The sequence below is a fragment of the Carcharodon carcharias genome, chromosome X (assembly GCF_017639515.1).
Source record: "Carcharodon carcharias isolate sCarCar2 chromosome X, sCarCar2.pri, whole genome shotgun sequence".
Lineage (NCBI taxonomy): Eukaryota > Metazoa > Chordata > Chondrichthyes > Lamniformes > Lamnidae > Carcharodon > Carcharodon carcharias.
The window spans coordinates 19366713-19389416 of record NC_054507.1 but is presented as its reverse complement, the minus strand read 5'-3'; the positions used below and the strand labels follow the sequence as shown (position 1 = coordinate 19389416).

Sequence of the window (22704 nt, the reverse complement as noted above, 5' to 3'; positions counted from 1 at the left end):
GAATTAAAAGTCTGATGATGACCATGAAACCATTGTCAATTGTTGTAAAAACCCATCTGGGTCACTAATGCCCTTTAGGGAAGGAAATCTGCCATCCTTACCTGGTCTGGCCTACATGTGACTCCAGACCCACAGCAATGTGGTCGACTCTTAAATGCCCTCTGAACAAGGGCAATTAGGGATGGGCCATAAATGCTGGTCTAGCCAGCGATGCCCACATCCCATGAACAAATAATTTAAAAAAATACCGGAGTTCAACAATGATTGGGGGAAAGGACATGCGTGACCAAGGGAGGGGAAAAGATGCGGGAGCTAATAGTATACTTCACTACTACCGTGGTTGTCGAAGTCGAAAGTGGGCGGAGCCTTGTGTTGGACGGGCACACAGGTTCTGCATGGGAGTGTGGTCAGTGGGCGGGCGGAGATGCAGGACAGCTCATACGGATAACTGAAAGGGAACCCAGCAGGCAACACTGAAAATGCTTGGGACAGTGAAATGAGTGTGATGGAGGGCCTTGAGGGCCCCGGCTTTCTTTGGCTGTCCTCCTCTGGGCCAGTTGCTCCTTCTGCGGTGACAGAGGATGAGGTTGAGGGGGTCACAGGCAAAGGGACTCGGAGGGAGAGGACAGCCTCTGAGATTCCTGAGTGAATGACCCAGGGGTGTCCAGCTGCCGCTCCTCCTCCCTTTGGGTGCCTGAGGGCCCCGGCCTGACTTTTTGAGGGGAAGGAGCACCTGGAGGGACGCTGAGGTGCCCCATTTCCTTCTTGTGTTGTCACTGCAGGAACTCACCCATGGCTACCGCGATGGAGTGCTGGCCTGCACACATCTCCATGTTCTGCTAGACCAGGGTCTCCATTGGGTCCACCATCCTTCCCATGGAGACCTCCATACGTGCACATGTGGGCACCACTTCATCAGAGAGCAGGCAGACCCACTCTTTCAACTCATGTGCCACTCTGTTGATGGCTTCCAACAGCTCTAGGTGATGTTCCCCCACCTTCTGCTGACTCTCCACGATGAGTTGGAAGGCCAAATCCAGAGGCTCGTCACCTGACTCGGATCTCATAAATGCCTCTTCCCCAGCAGTCCTCCAAGTGCTGGGCAACTCGGCTGAACCTACCTCCTCCTGCTGCAGACATGTGTCCATGTGGTGACCACCAGACTGTGAACCCGAGCCTGCTCTAGATCTAGGTCCCACTGAGATGTGTCTCTGCGCTGGTGGAGGGTGTGGGTAAGCGCTGTGATGGGTCTTCCAGGCTGCTTATTTCCAGCTCTTCAATGGAGGAGGTGTCCTCTTGGCTGGAGGTGAGGATGTGGATGGAGCTGAGGGACTGACTGGCTGAGGGTGTCGGTCGCTTGGCAGAGTTCCCTGTGAACCAAAGTAGAGATAATTAATGCACGGCAGCAGAGTCTAAAGCAGGAGAGAGAGCACTCACAGTTACATTGAGAGAGGGATGATGTGGTGCAGGATCCTCATGTGGGTGTTCATCGCTGACCTTACCGTCACCACAGGCACTGTCCACGTCCTCACCAGTCAGTGTGAGGGCTCACTCCTCAAAGTGAGTGAGGGGCCTAATGTGGGCCACTCCACCCCCAGTCTGGGACCTCTCCCTGCTGTTGTGAACCAGCTTCTCCTGCATGAAAACAGATGGAGAGAGTATGAGCAGGATGCGTGCCACAGCAGGTGATAAGGGTGCGTGGAATGTTTGTGTGGTGAGCGGAACCATGGACGGGATGAGGACATGAGCTCCAGAGGGTATGAGCCTGATGGGGATGTGAGGGTGTGTGAGAGTTAGTGGTGTCCCTTGAAGTGTGAGATCCATGTGGATGTGTGATGGGCTTGGGAGTGTGTGAGTTGAGAGTGATGAGGTGGTTGATTTACCCTGGCAGAATGGATGAGACCATTCATCCTCTTCCTGCACTGGATGGCTGTCCTCTGCTATGCTCCAATGGTATTGACCGCTGCTGCCACTGCCTCCCAGGCCGGATTGGTGACTGATGGACCTCCTGCGGCTAGAACGTCAATAGATGGCATCGCGGCAACCTTCCACTGCAGGTACCCCAGAGAGGCGTCACTAGATTTGGGGGCTGCCGTCTTCTTTGCTTTCGGGGACATCTGTCACCTGGAGCAGTCCTGGTGTGAAGACATGGGGCAGAATTTTCACCTCAGTGGGCATATGCCTGACCTGCTCGAGTGTGAAATGATGTGCGCTGATGCACAGTTACATGATAGTTCGGTCGGCGGGCGCGCACATGGGAATTGGCAGCATGCCTGACAACAATTAAAAGGGCTGTTATGGCCATTAAAGAATCAATTAAGTTAAATTTTTCGCTGCCAGTCCATCCTTATGGTGGGCAAGCAGGCAAAAAGGCCAAGCGGCCTTTGCATTTTTTTGGAAACCTCATCCACGGACGGGATGAGGTTTCCAAAAGCAAATAAAAATAAAATAAAAGTTTTAACTTTTAATTAATAACCTCCAACAGTGCTGCATTCCCTCAATGCTGAGGTGTCAGCCTGGATTTTGTGCTCAAGTCTCTGGAGTGGAACTTGACCTCACATGTTTCTGACTCAGAGGTGAGAGTGCTATGCACTGAGTCAAGGCTGACTGCTAGTCGAAGGGAACCAGGGAACAGGCAGTTTGCACACAGTCTCTGTAGAGTCACGATGAAGTTTCACTCCTGTGTACTTGTGAGTGAGTACAGTAGATTGTGGGTTGGCTTCACCAATGGCACAGGAGAAGTTCTTAGGCTGTCTCCGACCAGCAGTTTGCAGGTATCAAACGGGCAACAAGAGTTATCTGAGAGACAGCACTATCTTTTTACAACATTTATGATAGTGGAATAAACTTGCCCTATTAAGAACCACTTTCAAATTAAACTTTGCTTCAGAAAGCACTGATTTTGAGCACAGGGTATTTGAGCAGGAACCAGACTGAAGTTTAGTTCTGCATCTGTAAACAAGAATATTGAACTGTTAACTTAAATACAGTAAATTGTCTCAACAACTGGGCTCCAGCAGGAACAATTTCTTCATTTGGTACAGCCACTGTCCTAAAAAAAAATTGCCTATGTGAATTAAATTCACTTTTGTGCATAAACTGTGCTTTTTATGACTTGGTTGACATTCATGTTTGATGAATATATTCAAATTACTTGAGTTATGAGTCCAAGTGTTCACATTAGAAGGATTTATATCATTTATATAGCACCTTAACATGTGTCAGGCTGTCCCAAAGCTCTTTGCAACCATTAGCTTTAAAGTGCAGTAACTATTGTTTAGTTATGTATTAATTATAAAAGCCGTATTTCTTTTTCTGTCTCTAGTTAGGTAGGTATAAAATATGTGAGATTTTAGGCAATAGGTAATGTTTGAATGCCATAAAATTTGGAAATTCTTAAGTGCCAGGGAGCATTTTTTTTAACATTATTGCAAGTATGGCTTTAGGTACTATGAAGGAAAAGCTTTTGCTACAAGCCAATGCAGATGGACATTTTGGCACCCTAATGATGCAATTGTAGAGAGCCAGTGCATCCAACCCCAAATTGGGCTACGTTTGTGAATTCATTAGTCAGCATGAGATATTTCAGTTGGGGGTCTCTTTGGATTTGCCCTGTGGTTAGATACACTTCATATGCCCCATTAGCTGCAGGGTCCCATACCTATACCTACAATATCATGAATGCACTGAGGAAAATTCACTTGGTTCCATTCTGATTTCTATGGGCAAGGTGGAATGGCCACTAGTTTAATGAAAATTTAATCCTGTTTCATTTCAGATTTCCAGCATCTGCAGTATTTTACCCTTTATCTAATTCTGTTTGTTTTGTGCCTTTCTCTTGCAGGACTTGCAGTGCTCTGATTGGATGGACAGACCCACCTAACGTTCTTGCTCCTGTTGATTTTGGACAGCTATGACCTCTACACTGTTGGACTTTAACCTCATGGACACAGGTCAGGAGGACATCATTGTGAACCGCTGTGACCTGGAGGTGGAAAGGAAATATCAACTCATTCCATCTATTATTTGTGCCATGTGTTGCCTTTTTGGGGTCATCTACTGCTTTTTTGGTGAGTGAGGTATTAATAAATGTGTGTGAGACACCTAGAGAGATGCTGCACTGTGAGTAATAGCACATTTCAAAGTGGCTTTGTCCTGGTACAGTGAAGTTCTATTGTTGCTGTTGATCAATTGCTGTCTCAAGTCTATTGTTGCTCAACTCCGTGTTCATCAGGTTGAAGAAAATGTTTCTTAATCTTGGATCATTAGAATTAAACGTCTTTGTAGGCTGAAGCAGTCCCTTCTGGGAAAACAGAGGAAGCAGTTGGAAGTATTGTTTGAACTGATGCAAATTTTTGTGAGCATCACATGTGTCTGTTTGGCCTGGAGGATGGCAAAGGAAAGCTTTGAAATGGCAGTCTTGTGGGGAAATGTAGAGTGGCTTGGGAATTGAAGTGAATGCTTGGGAGGCTGTGGTTTGATAGGCAAGGATTGAGGCAGTGCCTGTGGGCGAGTGCAGTTACAAAGCAAATGAATAAACAGTGAGATTGTAGCGCCATGTTTTTGTGGAAGAGAATTTTCTTTGTGTCAGATAAATCGCACATAACGTAATTTGAAAAGTTAGTCAGGTGTAAAAGGACAGTGTCCTAAGTCACTATTGCCACAAAATTGGGCCAAGCAGTGCTGCTGCTGCTGGTGTTAAGTCACGAATTGAAAAAAGTTGCCATTAAAGCTTTCCTGGCATGGCCCATGCAAGTGTAGATGTGCTGTGTGTCAGCTGGAGACATGCAGAGTGGTTATATTGTGCCATCAGACAGTCTCTAATATTAATTTGACACCTCATCTGCCACAGAGGTCCAGTTAATGCCCTTGATTAAGCATTCCCAGGTGAACATGTGTTCACCAGCCAGAGGGACCGACCCATCAATGTTATCTAGAGGGCCAGCCATCCAACTAGCAGGTGAGGTGCTTTCAACCTACAGAGACAATGGGCAGGATTTTTGGATGGTGGGGTTTCCCATCCTGCTGCCACCCGTTGATTCGCTGCTGATCACAGCAGCCCCACAGCCATTCAACCATGGAGCATTAATTGGCTGGAAGTCCCGCCTCAGAGAGCTGCCAGCTAATCCGACTGGCAGGCAACTCTGCAGTCCTAGCAGTGCCAACAGCACTAGAGGCCAGGATTGGGACTACATGCAGTCCCCAGTTTCTAAGTCTCAGAGTCCAGGACCAGGTAACTGTGGGGTTTCACAGTTAGGGAGAGGAGGTGAAGCCTGGGGGGGGGGGGGGTGCGGGTCTTGATGGAGAGGCCAAGGGACAGAGGGAGCATCTACAGGGGCAGACCTTGGTGGGGGAGTGGGTGGGCACCCATTATGGAAAGGGGGACCTTTAGGAAGACACTGCCCCCATTTCCTGCCCAAGGCCCAAGCAGGGTCACTTTTCAGCTTCCCTGCTGCCCCTGAGCTCCTCCCACCAGACTCAAAATAGAGGCTGCCCAGGAAGTGGCCTTTAAGTGGTCAATTATTGGTCTCAATTGGAGCGAGGGCGGGCAGGCCGCCCTAGGTTTCACCTGCTCCGCCCCCACCCCTATGAAATTGCAGACAGGTTGGGGACATGTGGGAGGGTGGCAGGAAGGCCACCTGGGAATTTTAGTGTCCCCCCTACCTGCAAGTCTGCCAGCGGGGGACCATAACACTCTACCTAATGTGTTAGTGGAGTTCTGCTGTAAGCCTTTTAGATTTTCAAGGGAGTACTGCTGGATCTGACAAGGAGGTCAGAGGCGTTGGAAGGCCTGTCAGGAGAAAACCTGCTGCTTTCAGTGAGGAGGTCTATAGCTGCAGTTCCTCTTGGGCTGCAGCATGACTTGGAAATGGAGAACACGCAGCAGAGAGTGGAAGCTGCGTCTAGTGGGAAGAGGGATAGGAAAATGGGAAAAGGCATCCAGGATCCCTTCGCTCTGGATGAGCTGTTGAGAGCAGATTCTCAGACTCTAGTTCTTTTGAGATCACACCCCCACATCATAGTTGCTCCACAATTTCCCACCTTTCAACCCATCCACTACGTACTGTACCATCACAGCATTTTCTTGGCTCAAATCCTGAAATAAAACCATTCCTTAACAACTTTAACAACACTTCCAATAGCACATGCACAACTGAACCATTCACCCTTCCGCATTCCCTTTGTGTCTGTTTTGCAGGACTGCAGATGGTCTTGCAAGATGACCTTGAGCAACTCTGGGCCTAGAAGGCCCGGCTTCAGGCTGCACGTGCTGCAGCAGTCTGGGCTGACTGATTGGCAACAACAGGGGCACTGGCAAAGTGGCAGCGGTGGAAGCACGAATGTTGTTATCCTCCGAGAGGACAGCAGGTTTGTGCTGCACAGAGCCAATGTCACTCCCCTGGGGGTGGCGCCTCAGATATTCTAGTTATCTGTTGGCGAGCAGATGGATGGACTGCTGTGAGAGCCAGCATGCCCCTTTGAGCACTAGTACCCGTAGCCATAGATGGCAGCAGTCTGAGCCTGCATGGCAGCAAGCGTGGAGCTTGTGATCTCAGTCTCAGCTTCCACTGCAGCACCCAGATGTTGGGTGGCTTCTGCCTGTGCTGCAGTGGAAGCTGAGACATTGGCCACAAGATATTGCATCACAGGTTGGTCTACAAGTGTTTTCTTGGAGTTGGCTGTTCCTTCCACACTGGAAAGGATGGGCTCCAAGATCTGCACAAAGCCCTGTGCCAAGTTGGAGCCTAACTCCTCCATGCTCCTTGACATTGGCAGGCCTGCCAGATAGTCTGTTGTCAGTGTAGCAAGCATCTCTGTGTCCAGGTCCATCAGCATTCTTCTGTGTGCTACCCCATCGCAGTTCTCATCTGAGTCCCCTGCAGCAGAATCATCGACCAAATCACCCTCCGGTGAGCTGGCACACAGACTATCCTTTCCCCCTGAACTGGCTGCAGACTGCTTGCGCCCAGTGACTCACCATGTACAGATTCCAACTCTATACTAACATCTGAGGTACCCACAATGCCAGTATGTGAGTTGGTGTTTGCGAGTGTCAGATCAAGAGAGAGTGTTTCTTTATCAGTGGTGTAGCTGTCAATCTTCCTCCTGAGGCTGCATTTGCTGGCCAGGCGACAGGTCTCAGGGTATCTGAAAGCAGAAATGCAGGAGAGGATTGGGGTGAGGGGTTTGGATTGGTAATAGGGTGGGAAACAAGTGGTCCATGGTCACACCATCTGCAGCTTGCACTTCATGCCATTTAGCAGGATGAGGAGGGGGGGAGCTAGGATTTGAGATGGGGCATAATGCAGTATCATACTGTCATTGTCAATGGAGAACAAGCCCAGGCTGCGTTGCATTTCCAGCTGTGAACTGGCAGCTAGTGCACAGTTATCAGCAAAAAGAAACTCGTTAAGTGTGTCCTTGGAGAACTTAGTCTTGACCTGGAGTCATCTCAGATTGAGCAGCTTCCCATCCATGCAATATCTGATTTCGATGCTAGGACCACCATCATGGAAGACATTGGAAAGCATGGCAGAGAAAAACATACTGGAAAGGATTGGTGCTAGACTCCTACAACCCGGATGGGTGACCAAAAGCTTGGTCAAAGAAGTGGTTTTAAGGAGGGGTGTGAAAGGAGGGGAGAGAGAGGTAGAGAGGTGGCGGGTCTTAGGAGGAAGTTCCAGAGTGAGGCCTAGGTAGCTAAAGGCACAGTTACCAATGGTGGAAAAAAGAGAGGGAATAAGCTCAAGAGTCCAGAGTTGGAAGAATAAAAGTTGGGGTGAGGGGGTTTTGATGCTGTCGGACTGCAGGAGGCTACAGAGCTTGGGAGGGGTGGAGTTTTTAATTTGAGGTGTTGGAGGAGTGGTCAGTGAGCACAGGGGTTATTGCAGTGAGTCTTGCATAAAGCAGCAGTGCTTTGAATCAGTTAAAGCTTATTGAGAGTGGAGGACAGGAAGCTGGCCAGGTGATCATTGGAGGTGATAAAGATATGGATGAAAGCTTCAGTACCAAAATGGGCTGAGGCAAGGGCAGAGGCACACACAAATATCAAATTTTACTCTAATCGTGGTTATTCCCTGTACTTACAAAACCAGTTCACTGGCTTCTTCATGTGTCACTGCGGGTTGTAAGTATAGACTGGCTTACTGTGATATTGATGGTAATAATTGCCATAGTTCTCAGTGACCTTTGCACCACTGTCAGTGCCTGCAGGATCCAGCCAGTGATAATCTACACCCTGCCCACTTCCAGGTGATTTTCCTAAACTCGCTGTTCAGAGTATTATCTGGACTTTGTACTCTGACCTAACATTATCACTGCCATCCCTCAGTTCCAGTATAGCGAACTCTTTTCTTCTATAAAGGCAATTGATATAACTGGAGGTCACAATGAGGGTTTTATTGGGTTATTTTCCACCCATTTGTCACTTTTTAAAAAATGAACGTTTTATCTAGTCTTATAATCTTTGCCTTTCTATTTAATTTGTAGCAACATTGAGCCAAAAACGATTGATAGGTATTGCAGATGTGTTTTCGCCTCTGCCCTATTTATTCAATCGAGTTACTTGCTCTCTGCTTACTCCAGATCTCTTCCCAGTTAAGCAGCTACATCTTATATTACTTCAGAGACTTGAGCGCAAAATCTGGGCTGATACTTCAGCCCCTCCTCTTATAGAGAGTGCATATGTGTGAATGTGATTGTGCATTTGTTATACGGGCAATCTGTGAGTCATGTTAGTGATCAAATGCAAGCAGTCTCAGGCCTCACTGCTGAAACACCGGCAACAATCTATAACAGTGTTAAACTCAGCACTGGCAGCAAAGTATAAAAGCACTGAACACTGGGCACTGGCAGCAGAGTATAACAGCACTAAACTCTGGACATTGGCAGCAGATAAGAAGGGCACTTAACACTGGCAGATTATAAGAATGCTAAACTCTGGGCGTTGGCAGCAGATGAGGATAGCACTAAACACTGGCAGCAAATTATCAATGTACTGAACACTGGGCACTGGCAACAGATGAGGAGAGCACTCAACACTGGCAACAGATTATAAGAGTGCTAAACTCTAGACACTGGCAGCAGATGAGGAGAGCACTCAACACTGGCAACAGATAATCAAAGTGCTAAACTCTAGGCAGTGGCAGCAGATGAGAAGACCACTGAACACTGGCAGCAGATTATAAGAGTGCTAAACTCTGGACACTGGCAGCAGAAGAGAAGAGCACTAAACACTGGCAGCAGACAATAAGAGTGCTAAACTCTGGATACTGACAGCAGATGAAAAGAATACTAAACGCTGGCAACAGATTATAAGGGTGCTGAACTCTGGGCACTGGCAGCAGATGAGAAAACCACTGAACACTGGCAGCAGATTATAAGAGTGCTAAACTCTGGGCACTGGCAGCAGATGAGAAGAGTACTAAACACTGGCAGCAGATGAGAAGAGTACTAAACACTGGCAGCAGACAATAAGAGTGCTAAACTTTGGACACTGGCAGCAGATGAGAAAACCACTGAACACTGGCAGCAGATTATAAGAGTGCTAAACTCTGAGCACTGGCAGCAGATGAGAAAACCACTGAACACTGGCAGCAGATTATAAGAGTGCTAAACTCTGGATACTGACAGCAGATGAGAAGAGCACCAAACACCGGCAGCAGATTATAAGGGTGCTAAACTCTGGACACTGGCAGCAGATGAGAAGACCATTGAACATTGGCAGCAGATTATAAAAGTGCTAAACTCTGGACACTGGCAGCAGATTATAAGAGTGCTAATATCTGGACACTGGCAGCAGATGAGAAGAGCACTAAACACTGGACACTGGCAGCAGCTGAGAAGCGCACTCAACACTGGCAGCTGATTTTAAGAGTGCTTAACTCTGGGATTTGGCAACAAAGTAATACAGAGCTAAACACTGGGCACTGGCAATTTATAAGAGTGCTACAAGAATCTATCTCTGACATAATAGACTGCCTGATTTGGTTGTCAGTCTTTGGTGTTCAGCACACATATCAATTGGTCAAAAGGCAATATATATATATATTATAATCCATACATCATTTTGTGATATGACCTTCACTCATCCAGTATCACAGGTGAGGAAATGCAGTTCTTCCTGCCTTAAATAAAAATAAGATTTAAAATGCTATAACCAGGAAGTTTGAAATGTGTTAATACAAATGGACATTGTGTTTTGGCCGCCATAAGTGAGTGCCTGTTTTTAACATTAAAATGGTGTGGACTTTACTGAGGGAGTACTGCTTTGTTGCCCTTTTTCGGCCATCCCAGGGGAGTTTGCCTCGGTGTTCTGACCAATATTTAATCTCAACCAACATCTAAAACCAGATTATCTGGCCATTACATTGCTATTTGTGGGATCTTGCTGTGTGTAAATTGGTTGTCATGTTTCTGACATTATAGGAACTAGGAGCAGGAGTAGGCCATTCTGCCCTTCGAGCTCTGCCATTCATTATGATCATGGCTGATCATCCAACTCAATAGCCTGCTCCCGCTTTCTCCCCATACCCTTTAATCCCTTTCACCCCAAGAGCTATATCTAACTCCTTCTTGAAAGCATACAATGTTTTGGTCTCAACTACTTTCTGTGGTAACGAATTCCACAGGCTCACCACTCTCTGGGTGAAGAAATTTCTCCTCATCTTAGTCCTAAATGGTCTATCCCATATCCTCAGACTGTGACCCCTGGTTCTGGACTCCCCCACCATTGGGAACTTCCTTCCTGCATCTACCATATATAGTAATGACTTCAGTTCAAAAGTACTTCATTGGTTGTAAAGCACTTTGGGATGTCCTTAGGTTGTGAAAGGCACTACATAAATGCAAATTCTTTATTATTGGTGCCTTTACACTGCTATTGCTTTAGTGGGGAAGGTGAACATCAGCATAGCCCATTCTCAGTGCTGCTCTCCCATTTGTTCTTTGCTTTTCTGGTGTCATTATCAATAAGCCCATAGGACATTGAGTGGGATTTTTCAGTGCATGTAAGGGGTGATTCTATGATCCAGTGCTTGCAGTGAGCACATGTTGAGAAACCATGCGCAGAATTTTAGGGCACTGTCAGGGTAGTAAAATGCGGTAAGCCATTCAAAAGTCCATAAAATCCTGACAGCGTAAAATTCCACCTCATGGGTATTAACCACACAACTCCTTGAAAATCACTCCATCTGCATTTGTATGGCATCTTCAATGTAGTAAAACATCCCAAGGTGCTTCACAGGAGCATAATCAAAGTTTGACACCATAAAATGATATCAGTGCAGATGACCAAAAACTTGCTGAGAGGTAGGGTTTCATGAGCATCTTAAAGAGGAGAGAGAAGTGAAGAGGGTCAGAGAGGAAATTCCAAGTTTGGGGGTCTTGACAGCTGAAGGCATGGCCACCAATGGTGGAGTGATTAAAATCAAGGATGTTCAAGAGGCTAGAATGATGTCAGTATAGATCTCAATCTGAACATTTTAATTTGTCAACCTTAGCTCCAATGGCAATAGTCTGGTCGTTTACATTTACAAGTTTTTTTTTATCATCGGGCGTACTCCCCTTGTGCCTCTAAATGAGGGCTAACCACCAATTTACACACCCTAAAGGGAGTTTTCTGATTCATTTTTGGGAATTTTTGATTTACGAGTTAATTATATGATAAATCATTGGTGGTGTTGAGAGCCTCCATTTTGAAAACTAGAACTTTACAAAATGGCTGTTGCGAGTGAAACCTCTTACAGGAAGTTTGATGCTCTTATTGGCCTGGCTGAAACTGCAATGAATTAAATGTTCCAATTACTTAATGAAAATGAGAAGGCAGCAGGAAAGGAGCCTGTGTAAGCCAACTTAATTAGATCCTTCCCATCCGAGTAGAGGCAATTCATATAATCTTCTGGGATTCCTAACTAAGCTCAAGGCTCCATAGTCCTGTTTGTTAAGTGTCTGATACATACAGATCTGGATCCAGTCTGCTGGGACTAGTAACAGGTGCTATTGCTGCCAATTAATATGAATGCAATAAAAGGGAAGAAAAAGAATGTGGAACCTAAACATGGATAGTTTTGGGCAGCTTCAACATACACAGCTGCAAAGCAATCTGATGTGCTAGAATTATCTACAAGCAGAAATTGGACACGTCTTTTTTCCATTTCAGAGCAGATGCTGTGCATTTTATCCTGCTCTTGGTTCTTTTCATGACTTCTCCCTAACTGTGTCCCGCTCTTATTGTATTGAGTTGTTCCTGTATATTCCATGCTGCTGAGATGTTATAATGCCAATGATTATTCTAGAAGTGCCAGTGATGTGAAAATACGTAAGCCAGTGCAGTGATTGCAGAATTTCATGGTGTACAGTCAAAGTGGGGAACTGTGTCAGTTTTTAATTGTGAAAACTAATTGAAAGGCCAGGGTTTATAGTGTGTTATCACCATGGTTGAACTGTGCTGACGTGAAGCTGAAGTCAGAGTTCGGAGCCAAGCAGGAGTTTTTAAGGCTGGCGCCCAAGTTATTTGAGGTCTTTCCCAAAAAGGACTCAGTTGCGATGTAGTCAATATGGATGCCATTGCTCTCGACTCCATACCATGAACTTGCTTCAAATATCCTGCCCCCACCACCAACTAATACGGAGGCGTATGGCCATTTTACGGACAAGATAAAACAATTCACAAGTTACTAAAATATAGATTTTGTTTGTGTTGTGTGATCCTTTTATTGTCTCTTTATGTTCAGCCTGCTGCTATCTTGTGGTCCACCTGCTCAGTGGTACCTTCTGCCGATAGACTTTGGTGCTACAGGCAATTTACAGCAGATTATTTATAACAATGCACCTTATTCTGAAAGGAGAATGCTGTGATTATGAAATTAGAGATTGCTTCGGAAATATGCTTTCAATAAAACATTATTTGTTCTCTTGAACACATCTCGGTAGGTTATTTGCAGTTCAGGTGACGTGTTGAAAGAGTAGTCTCTATTTTTTTAGTTCTTGAATGCATTGTTGTCTCCCAAATCTGTTCCCATCTTTCTCAGAACTCCATGTGTGAATTCCTCCAATCAGGTTCCTGCCCCTGCCACAGTACCGAAACGGTCTCTTATCAAAGTCACAAATGGCATCCTGTGTCACTGTGACACAGGTAAACTTTCCCTCCTTATCCTTCTCGCCCTGTCTGCAGCCTTTGACACGGTTTGACCACACCATCCTCCCCCATACCTCTCCACTGTCGTCCAGCTGGGTGGGACTGCTCTCACCTGGTTCCATTCTTATCTATCTAATCGGAGCCAGAGTATCACTTGCAATGGCTTCTTTTCTTGTTCCTGTACCGTCACCTTTGGTCTCCCCCCAAGGATCTATCTTTGGCCCCCTATTTCTCATCTACATGCTGCACCTTGGTGATATCATCTGAAGACACGGCGTTAGTTTTCACATGTGTGCCGACAATACCCAGCTCTACCTCACCGCCACCTCCCTCAACGACTCCACTCTCTAAATTATCAGACTGCTTATCCAACATGCAGTACTGGATGAGCAGAAATTTCCTCCAATTAAATACCGGGAAGACTTAAGCCATTGTCTCGGCCCCCATTCCAAACTCTGTTCTCTAGATACTGACTCCATCCCTCTACCTGGCAATGGTCCAAACTTAAGCCAGTCTGTTCGCAACCTTGGTGTTACATTTGATCCTGAGATGAGCTTCCAACCTCATATTCATGTCATCACTGAGGCTGCCTATTTCCACCACCGTAACATCGCTCAACTTCACCCCGTCTCAGTTCGTCTACTGCTGAAACCCCCATCCATGCCTTTGCTACCTTTAGGCTTGACTATTCCAATGTACTCATGGCTGCTCTTCTACCTTCCGTAGACTTGAGGGCATCCAAAACTCTGTTGCATGACTCGCAGCATGACCTGCTCTCCTATCACCCCTGTGCTCGTTGACCTACATTGGCTCCCAGTCAAGCAACATCCTGATCTTAAAATTCCCATCCTTGTTTTCAAATGCCTCCATGGCCTCACCCCTCCCTATCTCTGTAATCTTCTCCAGCCCCACAAGTCTCCGAGATCTCAGCGCTCCTCTAATTCTAGTCTCTTGAACATCCCTGATTTTAACTGCTCCACCATCGATGGCCGTGCCTTTAGTTCCCTGGGCCCCATGTTCAGAAATTCCCTCCCTAAATCTCTCTGTCTCTCTACCTCACTTTCTTCCTTTAAGACATTTCTTAAAACCTACCTTGTTGATAAAGCTTTTGGCCATCTGACCTAATATCATTTTATGTAGTTTGGTGTCATATTTTGTTTTATAATGTTCCTGTGAAGTACCCCGGGATGTTTCATTATATTAAAGGTGCTATATAAATATAAGTTGTTGTTCTGTTTTTTATGTTTCTATGTAGCCTGTTCATGTTCGGTTTCCAAGGCTAAAATGAAAGAAAAATACCAACCACAGGCAAATAAACACCCAACAGCTACCAGAAACAAGTTGGGGCTGAAATTAGTTAAAATGTATCTGAATGGCCTGAACAACTTTATAATAATGCTTATGTAGCTGTGCTTGTAGCATGGCTAGCTGTGTCCATGTTATCTGGCTTCCATTTGTTATCCAGAACAACCATTCAAACTTAAGGAAAGTCTATAGGAGCCATGATAGGACTATTTGTGTAGCTTCAAATTGCTGACTATATGCAAACTCAGTCTGAAACTAGGACCAGAGGCTAAAATTGTTACTGAGAATCTGACTCGGCTTCAAGCACCTCCTGCTTCAAAGCTATTTCAGATCCTGCAGGATGTGGTTTCAATTTGGGATAAGTGAATCTGAGTGTTGGACAGGCAAGCTTCTACACTGTGCATGTTGTAGCTTTCACTGATTTGATCCACACTTTCATACTCACTGTCCCTTTTTAACAAAGCCCCAAAGTTGTCAATATGCTTTTCTTGAATTGACAACTTAAAAACTCAGAGCTGGTTTCATTCAGTAATCATATTGGCTTGAAGTTAATAATGTTTTTTTTTCTGTTTTGTGTGTCAATCATGGCTCAGTGAGTACACTCTCACATCTCAGGCAGGTCATGGGCTTGAGCCCCACTCCAGAGACTTGAGCACGTAAGATAGGCTGACACTTCAGTGCAGTACTGAGGGAGTGGTGCACTGTCGGAAGTGCTATCTTTTGGATGAGACATAAAACTGAGGCCCCCTGTCTGCGCTATCAGGTGAATGTAAAAGATGCCATGGCACTATTTGAAGAAGAGCAGGAAAGTTCTCCTGCTTTCTTGACTAACATTTATCAGTCAACCAACACCAAAGAAAAACTGATGACTTGGTCGTTTAGCTTCTTGCAGTTTGTGGGATCTTGCTGTGGACAAACTTGCTGCTGTGTTTTCCTCAATTACAACAGTGACTGCACTTCTGAAGTATTTCATTGGCTGTAAAGTGCTTTTGGCCATCTTGAGGCCTTGAAAGGCACTATAGAAACGCAGGCTTTCTTTAAAAACTTTCTCAATTCCCATCACTCTTTGACAAAGTTTTTGATCACCCCTCCTAATTCCCCTTCCCTGTCTGATTTCCATACACCATTCTGTGAAGTACCTCAGGTTGCTCTTTGTGTTTAAGACCTTATGTAAATGCAAGTTGTTGCAGAATATTTCTTAAATCTGGAAAGATTCCAAACTGTCGTAGGAACCTTGCCAAGTGCCTGACAGATCTCGGAATATTGACACATTCTGGAGTTTTAAGAGGCCAGAGAGAAATGGCTGCCCCAGACCAAAAAACGACGGGTCAATCTGAAATAAAAACAAAAAATGCTGGAAATGCTCAGCAGGTCAGGCAGGGTCTGTGGCGAGTGAAGCAGTGTTAACAGTTCAGATTGATGAACTTTCATCAGAACCACTGTTGGAAATAAACTGGTCTCTTAAAGATGGCACTTATCAACTAGTTTCTGAATCCGTTGATAAACTTGCTTCAGCGTGGTGATGAAATAATAATGAACCCAATCTCCACTGTTGTGTAATTCAAAGAACTGGTCTTAGCAGCAAGTGCGCTATTGCACAACCTTATGTAGGGATAGGAATTACTGTTGCCTGTTTGCTACTGTAAGGGAGTTGTTAACTCAGTTAAGCATTATGTTGCATGACAGCTATTGTTTCTGTGCCTGGGTTCTAGTGTAAAAGTTATTAATCTAACTTTTTGAAACTTTTGTTGCAGGTTATCGCTGTTTCAAGGCTGTCATGTTCCTCTGTGGGCTGATGTTTGGCTCCATCATCATTTTCCTGCTGTGTTACAAGGAGCGAGTTCTGGACATTCAGTTGAGCGTGGAGGCCAGTGCTGGTATTGGTCTAGGCATCGGAATCCTGTGTGGACTGGTCACCATGCTTGTCCGTAGTGTTGGCCTCTTCATGATTGGCCTGGTGCTTGGCCTGCTGGTAGCAACTGTCACCCTCATTGTAATGGAGCAGTTCTACCACCCACACACCATCTGGGTTCCAGTGGGGCTTCTTATTGGCGTCGGGATGCTGTTTGCTGTCTTAACTTTACAGTGGCAAAAACTCTTCACCATTATCTCCACTGCAGTCTTTGGTGGTGCCATCATTACACTGACTGTGGATTATTTCATCGAGCTGTTTCTGTTGGCACAGTATGTCTATGAGAGGCTCAAGATTGCTCCCTCGCTGCCTATTTGTTGGTACAGTTGGGTGATCCTTGGCATCTGGCCAGTGCTGAGCATGCTGGGAATTCTGGTCCAATGGAAACTCACAGCTGAAGGCTACTCACATACTGAAGGTAAGGCCAGCTCAGGCCCATGTTTGTGTGTTCATCCTGTGAACATTACCTCTGTGAAGGGGAAGGAGTGGGGGTGGGGGGCAGAGGAGTTTTTTTTTTACATTAATGACATTTGGAAAACTTTTATGAAAGGATTTTCTACTTCTCTGTCTGTAATCAAACAGACTGCCATGAGGGTACTGTTGGAGGGATGCTGACAGCCCTCTGGTTCTTTGTCAACTTGTCATCTCAGCCATCCAGCTGAGCCTGAACTTGCTGCCATTGGTGCCTGCATGCATACACTTTAGAGCAGAGGTCACTGGACAGTGATCAGTGGCAGAAACATTGATGGTTATTCAACTTGTTCCTTTCCTTCAGTCTGGGGGTGGCCTGAGATCAATTCTAGTGTCCCCAGCACTCCCCCCACTTAACTCATGAAAGACCAGGGATCAAACCTGGCACATTGCTAGTTTGTGTAGCACGGAACACACTGGATGATGGTTTTAGCCACTGAGCCATTTGAATGATAAGATTCAATGGACTCATTATATTTCCTGCTCAGTTGCTGCATTGATGCCGATCTCCAGTAATCATCTGGATGGAAAGACCCTTTGGGACCAGGTAGAGAGAGTTCACTGGTGCTGCCCTGGGTTAATTTGTTCTGCTGTTTGTTTGATGACCAGTTTCTCACTGAAGAACATTGCTAGGTCCAAATTTCTTGCAGCCATGACTGTTTGCTGCTGAGGGAGAAGAAAATGGGAATAACAGAAGTGTGTTTTAGCTCAATTGTTCTATTCTTGAGTAAAGATGGAGACATCCTGTAAAGGGTAGGTGAGGAGGAGAAGGAATTAGAGGTATTAATACAAATTCTATTACCACTAATGCTTTTTTCTTCCTGTAGTTATTATCAGCAAACGACAAAAACGAGTGCAGTTGATGAGAATACGACAGCAGGAAGCAAAGAAGCGACAGAGGACATCTCAGGCAGAGGGCACATACCGCAGGAAACCATACCCAGTCAAACGGTACACGGGAGACATTCTTTCACCGGTAAAGTATCAAAAGTCAAACTCTTTTCCCTGGAATATTGGAATGATCAGAAGCAAGAGCATAGACCTGCTGATCTTAGCATCTCCATTCTTCTGCACAATGTTAAGCTACATGGTTACATAGGATATATGGGCACAGTAACAGGCCATTCCGCCCAACTGCTGCCGGTATTTATACTCCACATGACCTTCCTCCCACCCCTCTTCATCTAACCTATCAACCTAACCCTTCTCCCTCATGTACATATCTAGCTTCCCCTCAAAGGCATCTCTGCGATTTGCCTCAATTACTTCATATATAACCAATCCCAACACAGGAATCGAGTAAGATAACGAATTTTTAAAAGTCACCAGTTATGTGATGATAGGGTTGTGTACATGGGAGCGAATTATAGAAATCAGACTGAGTGATGCAATGGAGCACTAGAATGCCTGCTACTCATCCAGCCCTCTTACCCAGTGTTTGTTCCCCTGCTCTCCTGAAGGTGTTGGCTCCTTGTGGGATGTGGTTCCATGGACACTGGCTGTCCTCGTGCCATTCTTCATGTGTGAGCCAAGGCATCAAAGCTGGGATTTTCCACTTAGGTTGAGTTCCAGTGCAGTGACAGTGGAATAAGAGTTCTGCCCATTCTGATCCCAACTGATTTTCTGTTGGCATTCCCACTTCTATTGGGAAGCCTGATTTGAAGGGCGGGAGAGAGTAGATGGTGGGGGGGGGTTTCAAAATGTTGGCTGCAGGTCTTGCTATTTGAGGGGAGTTGGAGAAAGGATTGGGGGAGGGGGAGCAGAATGGATGATGTGGATGGGGGAAGAGGAGCAGCTCCTTAACCAATTTCCTACCTACGTCTCCTGGTGTTAGGCTGGACAGCCACAGCAACTCTAGTGGAAAATCCTGACAAAGAAAGAAATCCTTCAGATTCTGGGAAGTGGTTATTGTCCCAATTTCCATATAAGAAAGAACCAGAGTCCACATGAGGAAAAGAAATGTTACACAGTGAGTTGTTAGGATCTGGAACGCACTGTCTGAAAGTTGATGAAAGCCGATTCGATCATAATTTTCAAAAGGTAATTGGATAAATACTTGGGGGAGAAGTTTGCAAGGCTATGAGGAAAGAGCTGGCGAGTGGGATTAATTGGATAGCTTCATCAAAGAACCAGCACAGATGTGATGGCCTGAATGGGCTCCTTCTGTGCTATTCTATAATAATTAATTTCTCTCTCTTTTCCCTCTAGAGCTACATTCAGAGTATCCGAGATCGGCAGACAGCAACATCCATGAGCAGTCTGAACACAAACATTCACACCATCGTAGATCTGGATTATGACTGTGGTTCCACTGTCCCACTCACAGCCACAACTCCCGTGGTCACGGCATGAGCTAGTCATCATTGCACAGCGTGTATTGGTCAAGGTTATTAGTGAACAACCAGTTTATTTAGCTCCTAGCAGGTGACAAGTAGATAATATGTGGCGCTCTAGCCAGAAGTCTCCACACACCATGGTCTGTTTGTGTCTCTCTCTAGGAATCACAGTTCCTGCAACTATGAAGAAATCTCTCGAGTCTCCTAGTTTGTTCACTGCCTGAACAGTTTTTTCAGCAGTCTGACTGAAAGGGCCTGCTGGCTAGAAGAAATGACACCTCTGCTCAACAGGCATCGAACACAATGCAAACCGCTCCACCTCATCTTTCACTAATGAAAAGGGGCTTTTCATGGGAAGCAGACCAACATGGCATATCACCCGTCAGGGAAATGTGTGCCTTGGTGACCCAGCAAATAAAACCATGTGCCCCATGCACACGAAGAATAAGCATGACAAGTGTACAGCTAATTTTTGAAATGATCTTGGATTCCGCCTGTTTCAGGCTGCATGCTTTTCAATTAGCTTGTCACCCACTCATAGCAAGACCTATAGCTGTTCTCTTTGGGCCATCAGTGTGGCTTTTTATGCAGCCAAGATTCATCTTTAACTATTTCTTTTGAAGGTGCCATTTAATATATAACCTATTCAACTGTTTGCTTTTGAAGCCAGAATGATTTAATGCCCTTCTGTAGTAGTTTAAACATGTTTAAACATTCAGTGCAAGCACAATAGGCCTTTAATCAGCAAATTGTCTCACTTTAATGCTGTTCAACTAAACCTGCCTCTTCAAGTATAATCCAGCAGAGTAAATGGCCAAATTTTAAATATAAAATGCAATTGCTCCTTTTATATTATACTGTAGCTTTCTTTACCTATGTTCCTCCTATTGCCAATCAGGGATATAAGAGTGGTGGCAAACCTGTTGTTTGTGGTTGAATACTTGGTATTTCCCATTTCAACATCTTTTCAAATTCCAGGTCTGTATAAATCAGCAAACATGTGATTCAAATACCACTCGAAGGGACAGGTCCTTTTTTACATTCTTTGACCAGTGTGAATATCTCCAGCACCTCTTGACCGTTCAGGTACTCTCCCAGTGGACCTCACACTCTGAACTACAGCTGTCATCAACTCAGCCAATGAAGGGCAAAGGACACTTACACTGTTTCTGCACTGAGATGAACTCTGGACAGGAATCTGTTGGAGATGGACTGATGGTGTTTATATGTATGAAATTCAATGCACAAAATAAGTGCTAGGTCTAAGGTGGATGAAGACAGAAAATCCCTATAGTGAAAAGATAATAGGTATTTGTATTATAGCAGAGATGAGAAAATCAAATGGCCAATTTACGGTGAACTTTGAACTGTAGCAAATTTGCTCAGAGAATGAAAGGATAGTGTTTCAACTCCTACGTCTACAGTGTATCATGGGTTAGGGAAAAGGGTTCAGTTTCCTGGTGCCCAGGTGGGTCCCACTGCTCGGATAGAAAAACATCAACTACCACACCCCTCCCCAAACCCCCCATTGCCAATCTTTACTTAGATAAATTGATTGTCTACATAGTTTCCCTTCTAACTTTTGTTGCCAAATTTGAACCATGGTCCTTCAGAAATTTCTTGCTATCTGCACACAGTCCTCTGATAGATAAGCAGCCATGACTTCCCAGTGATCTTAACTAGTATGACCACTCATTTGACAAAGTGATAGTAATAATAATTTGGCAAAATTAATTAAGCCTTTGATTTAGAGTTTGAAGGTTATAAATGGGGGGTGTGGCGCGTGGTGCATGGTTGGGAGGAGAGAATCTGTCAGTTATCTGACTATTAAAAGTATACTGTCAATTTTGGGATCTATTTAGAAGACTACACAGGACATGTTTATAATCTGCAAAGTGTTGGAAACACCTTGAAAATATCAGTGAAGTCTTCAGAGTATTGAATATAGGATTGTTTGAATCCTCCACTTGCAGAGGGAGTCATTGATTTTCAGTGTTTAATAATAAAAATCTCACGGGGCTGATTTCACTTATATATATGTTAGACTCCACCCACCTTTTTATAACATAGTGAAACAATTCATAAGTGAATCAGCTTCAGGTTACCCTGGAGGTGGCTGAGAGATGTCGGTTGTGCAGAGTAACTGAAGCTCTGTCCATGATCACATCAAAACTCCATCCATGTAGACTGCCTGTATCCTGTGGATGTTCTGTACACTACAGCAGGGCTCCATCACATAGACTGCCTGTATCCCATCGATGTTCTGTACACTACAGCAGAGCTCCATCAGTAAGACTGCCTGTATCCTGTCGAGGTTCTGTACACTACAGCAGAGCTCCATCAGTAAGACTGCCTGCATCCTATGGATGTTCTGTACACTACAGCAGGGTTCCATCAAATAGACTGCCTGTATCCCGTTGATGTTCTGTACACTACAGCAGAGCTCCATCATATAGATTGCCTGTACCCTGTGATGTTCTGTACACTACAGCAGGGCTCCATCACATAGACTGCCTGTATCCCATCGATGTTCCGTACACTACAGCAGAACTCCATCAGTAAGACTGCCTGTATCCTGTCGAGGTTCTGTACACTACAGCAGAGCTCCATCAATAAGACTGCCTGCATCCTATGGATGTTCTGTACACTACAGCAGTGTTCCACCATATAGACTACCTGTATCCTGAGGATGTTCTGTACATGACAGCAGGGTTCCATCACTTAGACTGCCTGTATCCTGTGGGTGTTCTGTACACTACAGCAGGGTTCCATCCCCATAGACTACCTGTACCCTGTGGTGTTCTGTACACTACAGCAGAGCTTCATCACATAAACTGCCTGTATCCTGTGGATGTTCTGTACACTAAAGCAGGGTGCCATCAGTTAGACTACCTGTATCCTGTGGTGTTCTGTACACTACAGCAGAGCTTCATCACATAAACTGCCTGTATCCTGTGGATGTTCTGTACACTAAAGCAGGGTGCCATCAGTTAGACTACCTGTATCCTGTGGATGTTCTGTACACTACAGCAGGGCTCCATCCCCATAGATTGCCTGTAACCTGTGGATGTTCTGCACACTACAGTAGGACTCCATCACACAGACTGTCAGTATCCTGTGGATGTTCTGTACACAACAGCAGGGTTCCATTCCCATAGACTGCCAGTATCCTGTGGGTGTTCTGTAGACTACAGCAGGGTTCCATCAGTTAGACTACTTGTATCCAGTAGATGTTCTGTACACTACAGCAGGGCTCCATCCATGTAGAACACCTGTATCCTGTGGATGTTCTGTACACTACAGCAGGGTTCCACCATATAGACTACCTGTATCCTGTTTGTGTTATGTACACTACAGCAGGCTCCATCAGTTAGACTACCTGTATCCTGTGGATGTTCTGTACACTACAGCAGTGTTCCACCATATAGACTACCTGTATCCTGTCGATGCCCTGTACACTACAGCAGGGCTCCATCCTCATAGACTGCCTGTATCCTGTGGATGTCCAGTACACGACAGCAGGGCTCCATCCACGTAGACTG

At 45.3% G+C, this 22704-nt stretch overlaps 1 protein-coding gene across 1 annotated transcript in view; it reads left to right on the top strand.

Moving 5' to 3' along the window:
- The window catches only part of LOC121273243 (transmembrane protein 198-like), an 80644-nt gene extending 61466 nt beyond the window's left edge, over positions 1 to 19178 (top strand). Inside the window, exons 2-5 of the mRNA XM_041180274.1 lie at positions 3845 to 4070; positions 16198 to 16773; positions 17654 to 17802; positions 19035 to 19178. Coding sequence (XP_041036208.1) covers positions 3914 to 4070; positions 16198 to 16773; positions 17654 to 17802; positions 19035 to 19178 — 1026 coding nt within the window. The 5' untranslated portion in view covers positions 3845 to 3913. The remainder of the gene's footprint in view (positions 1 to 3844; positions 4071 to 16197; positions 16774 to 17653; positions 17803 to 19034) is intronic.
- Positions 19179 to 22704: the final 3526 nt, after the last annotated feature.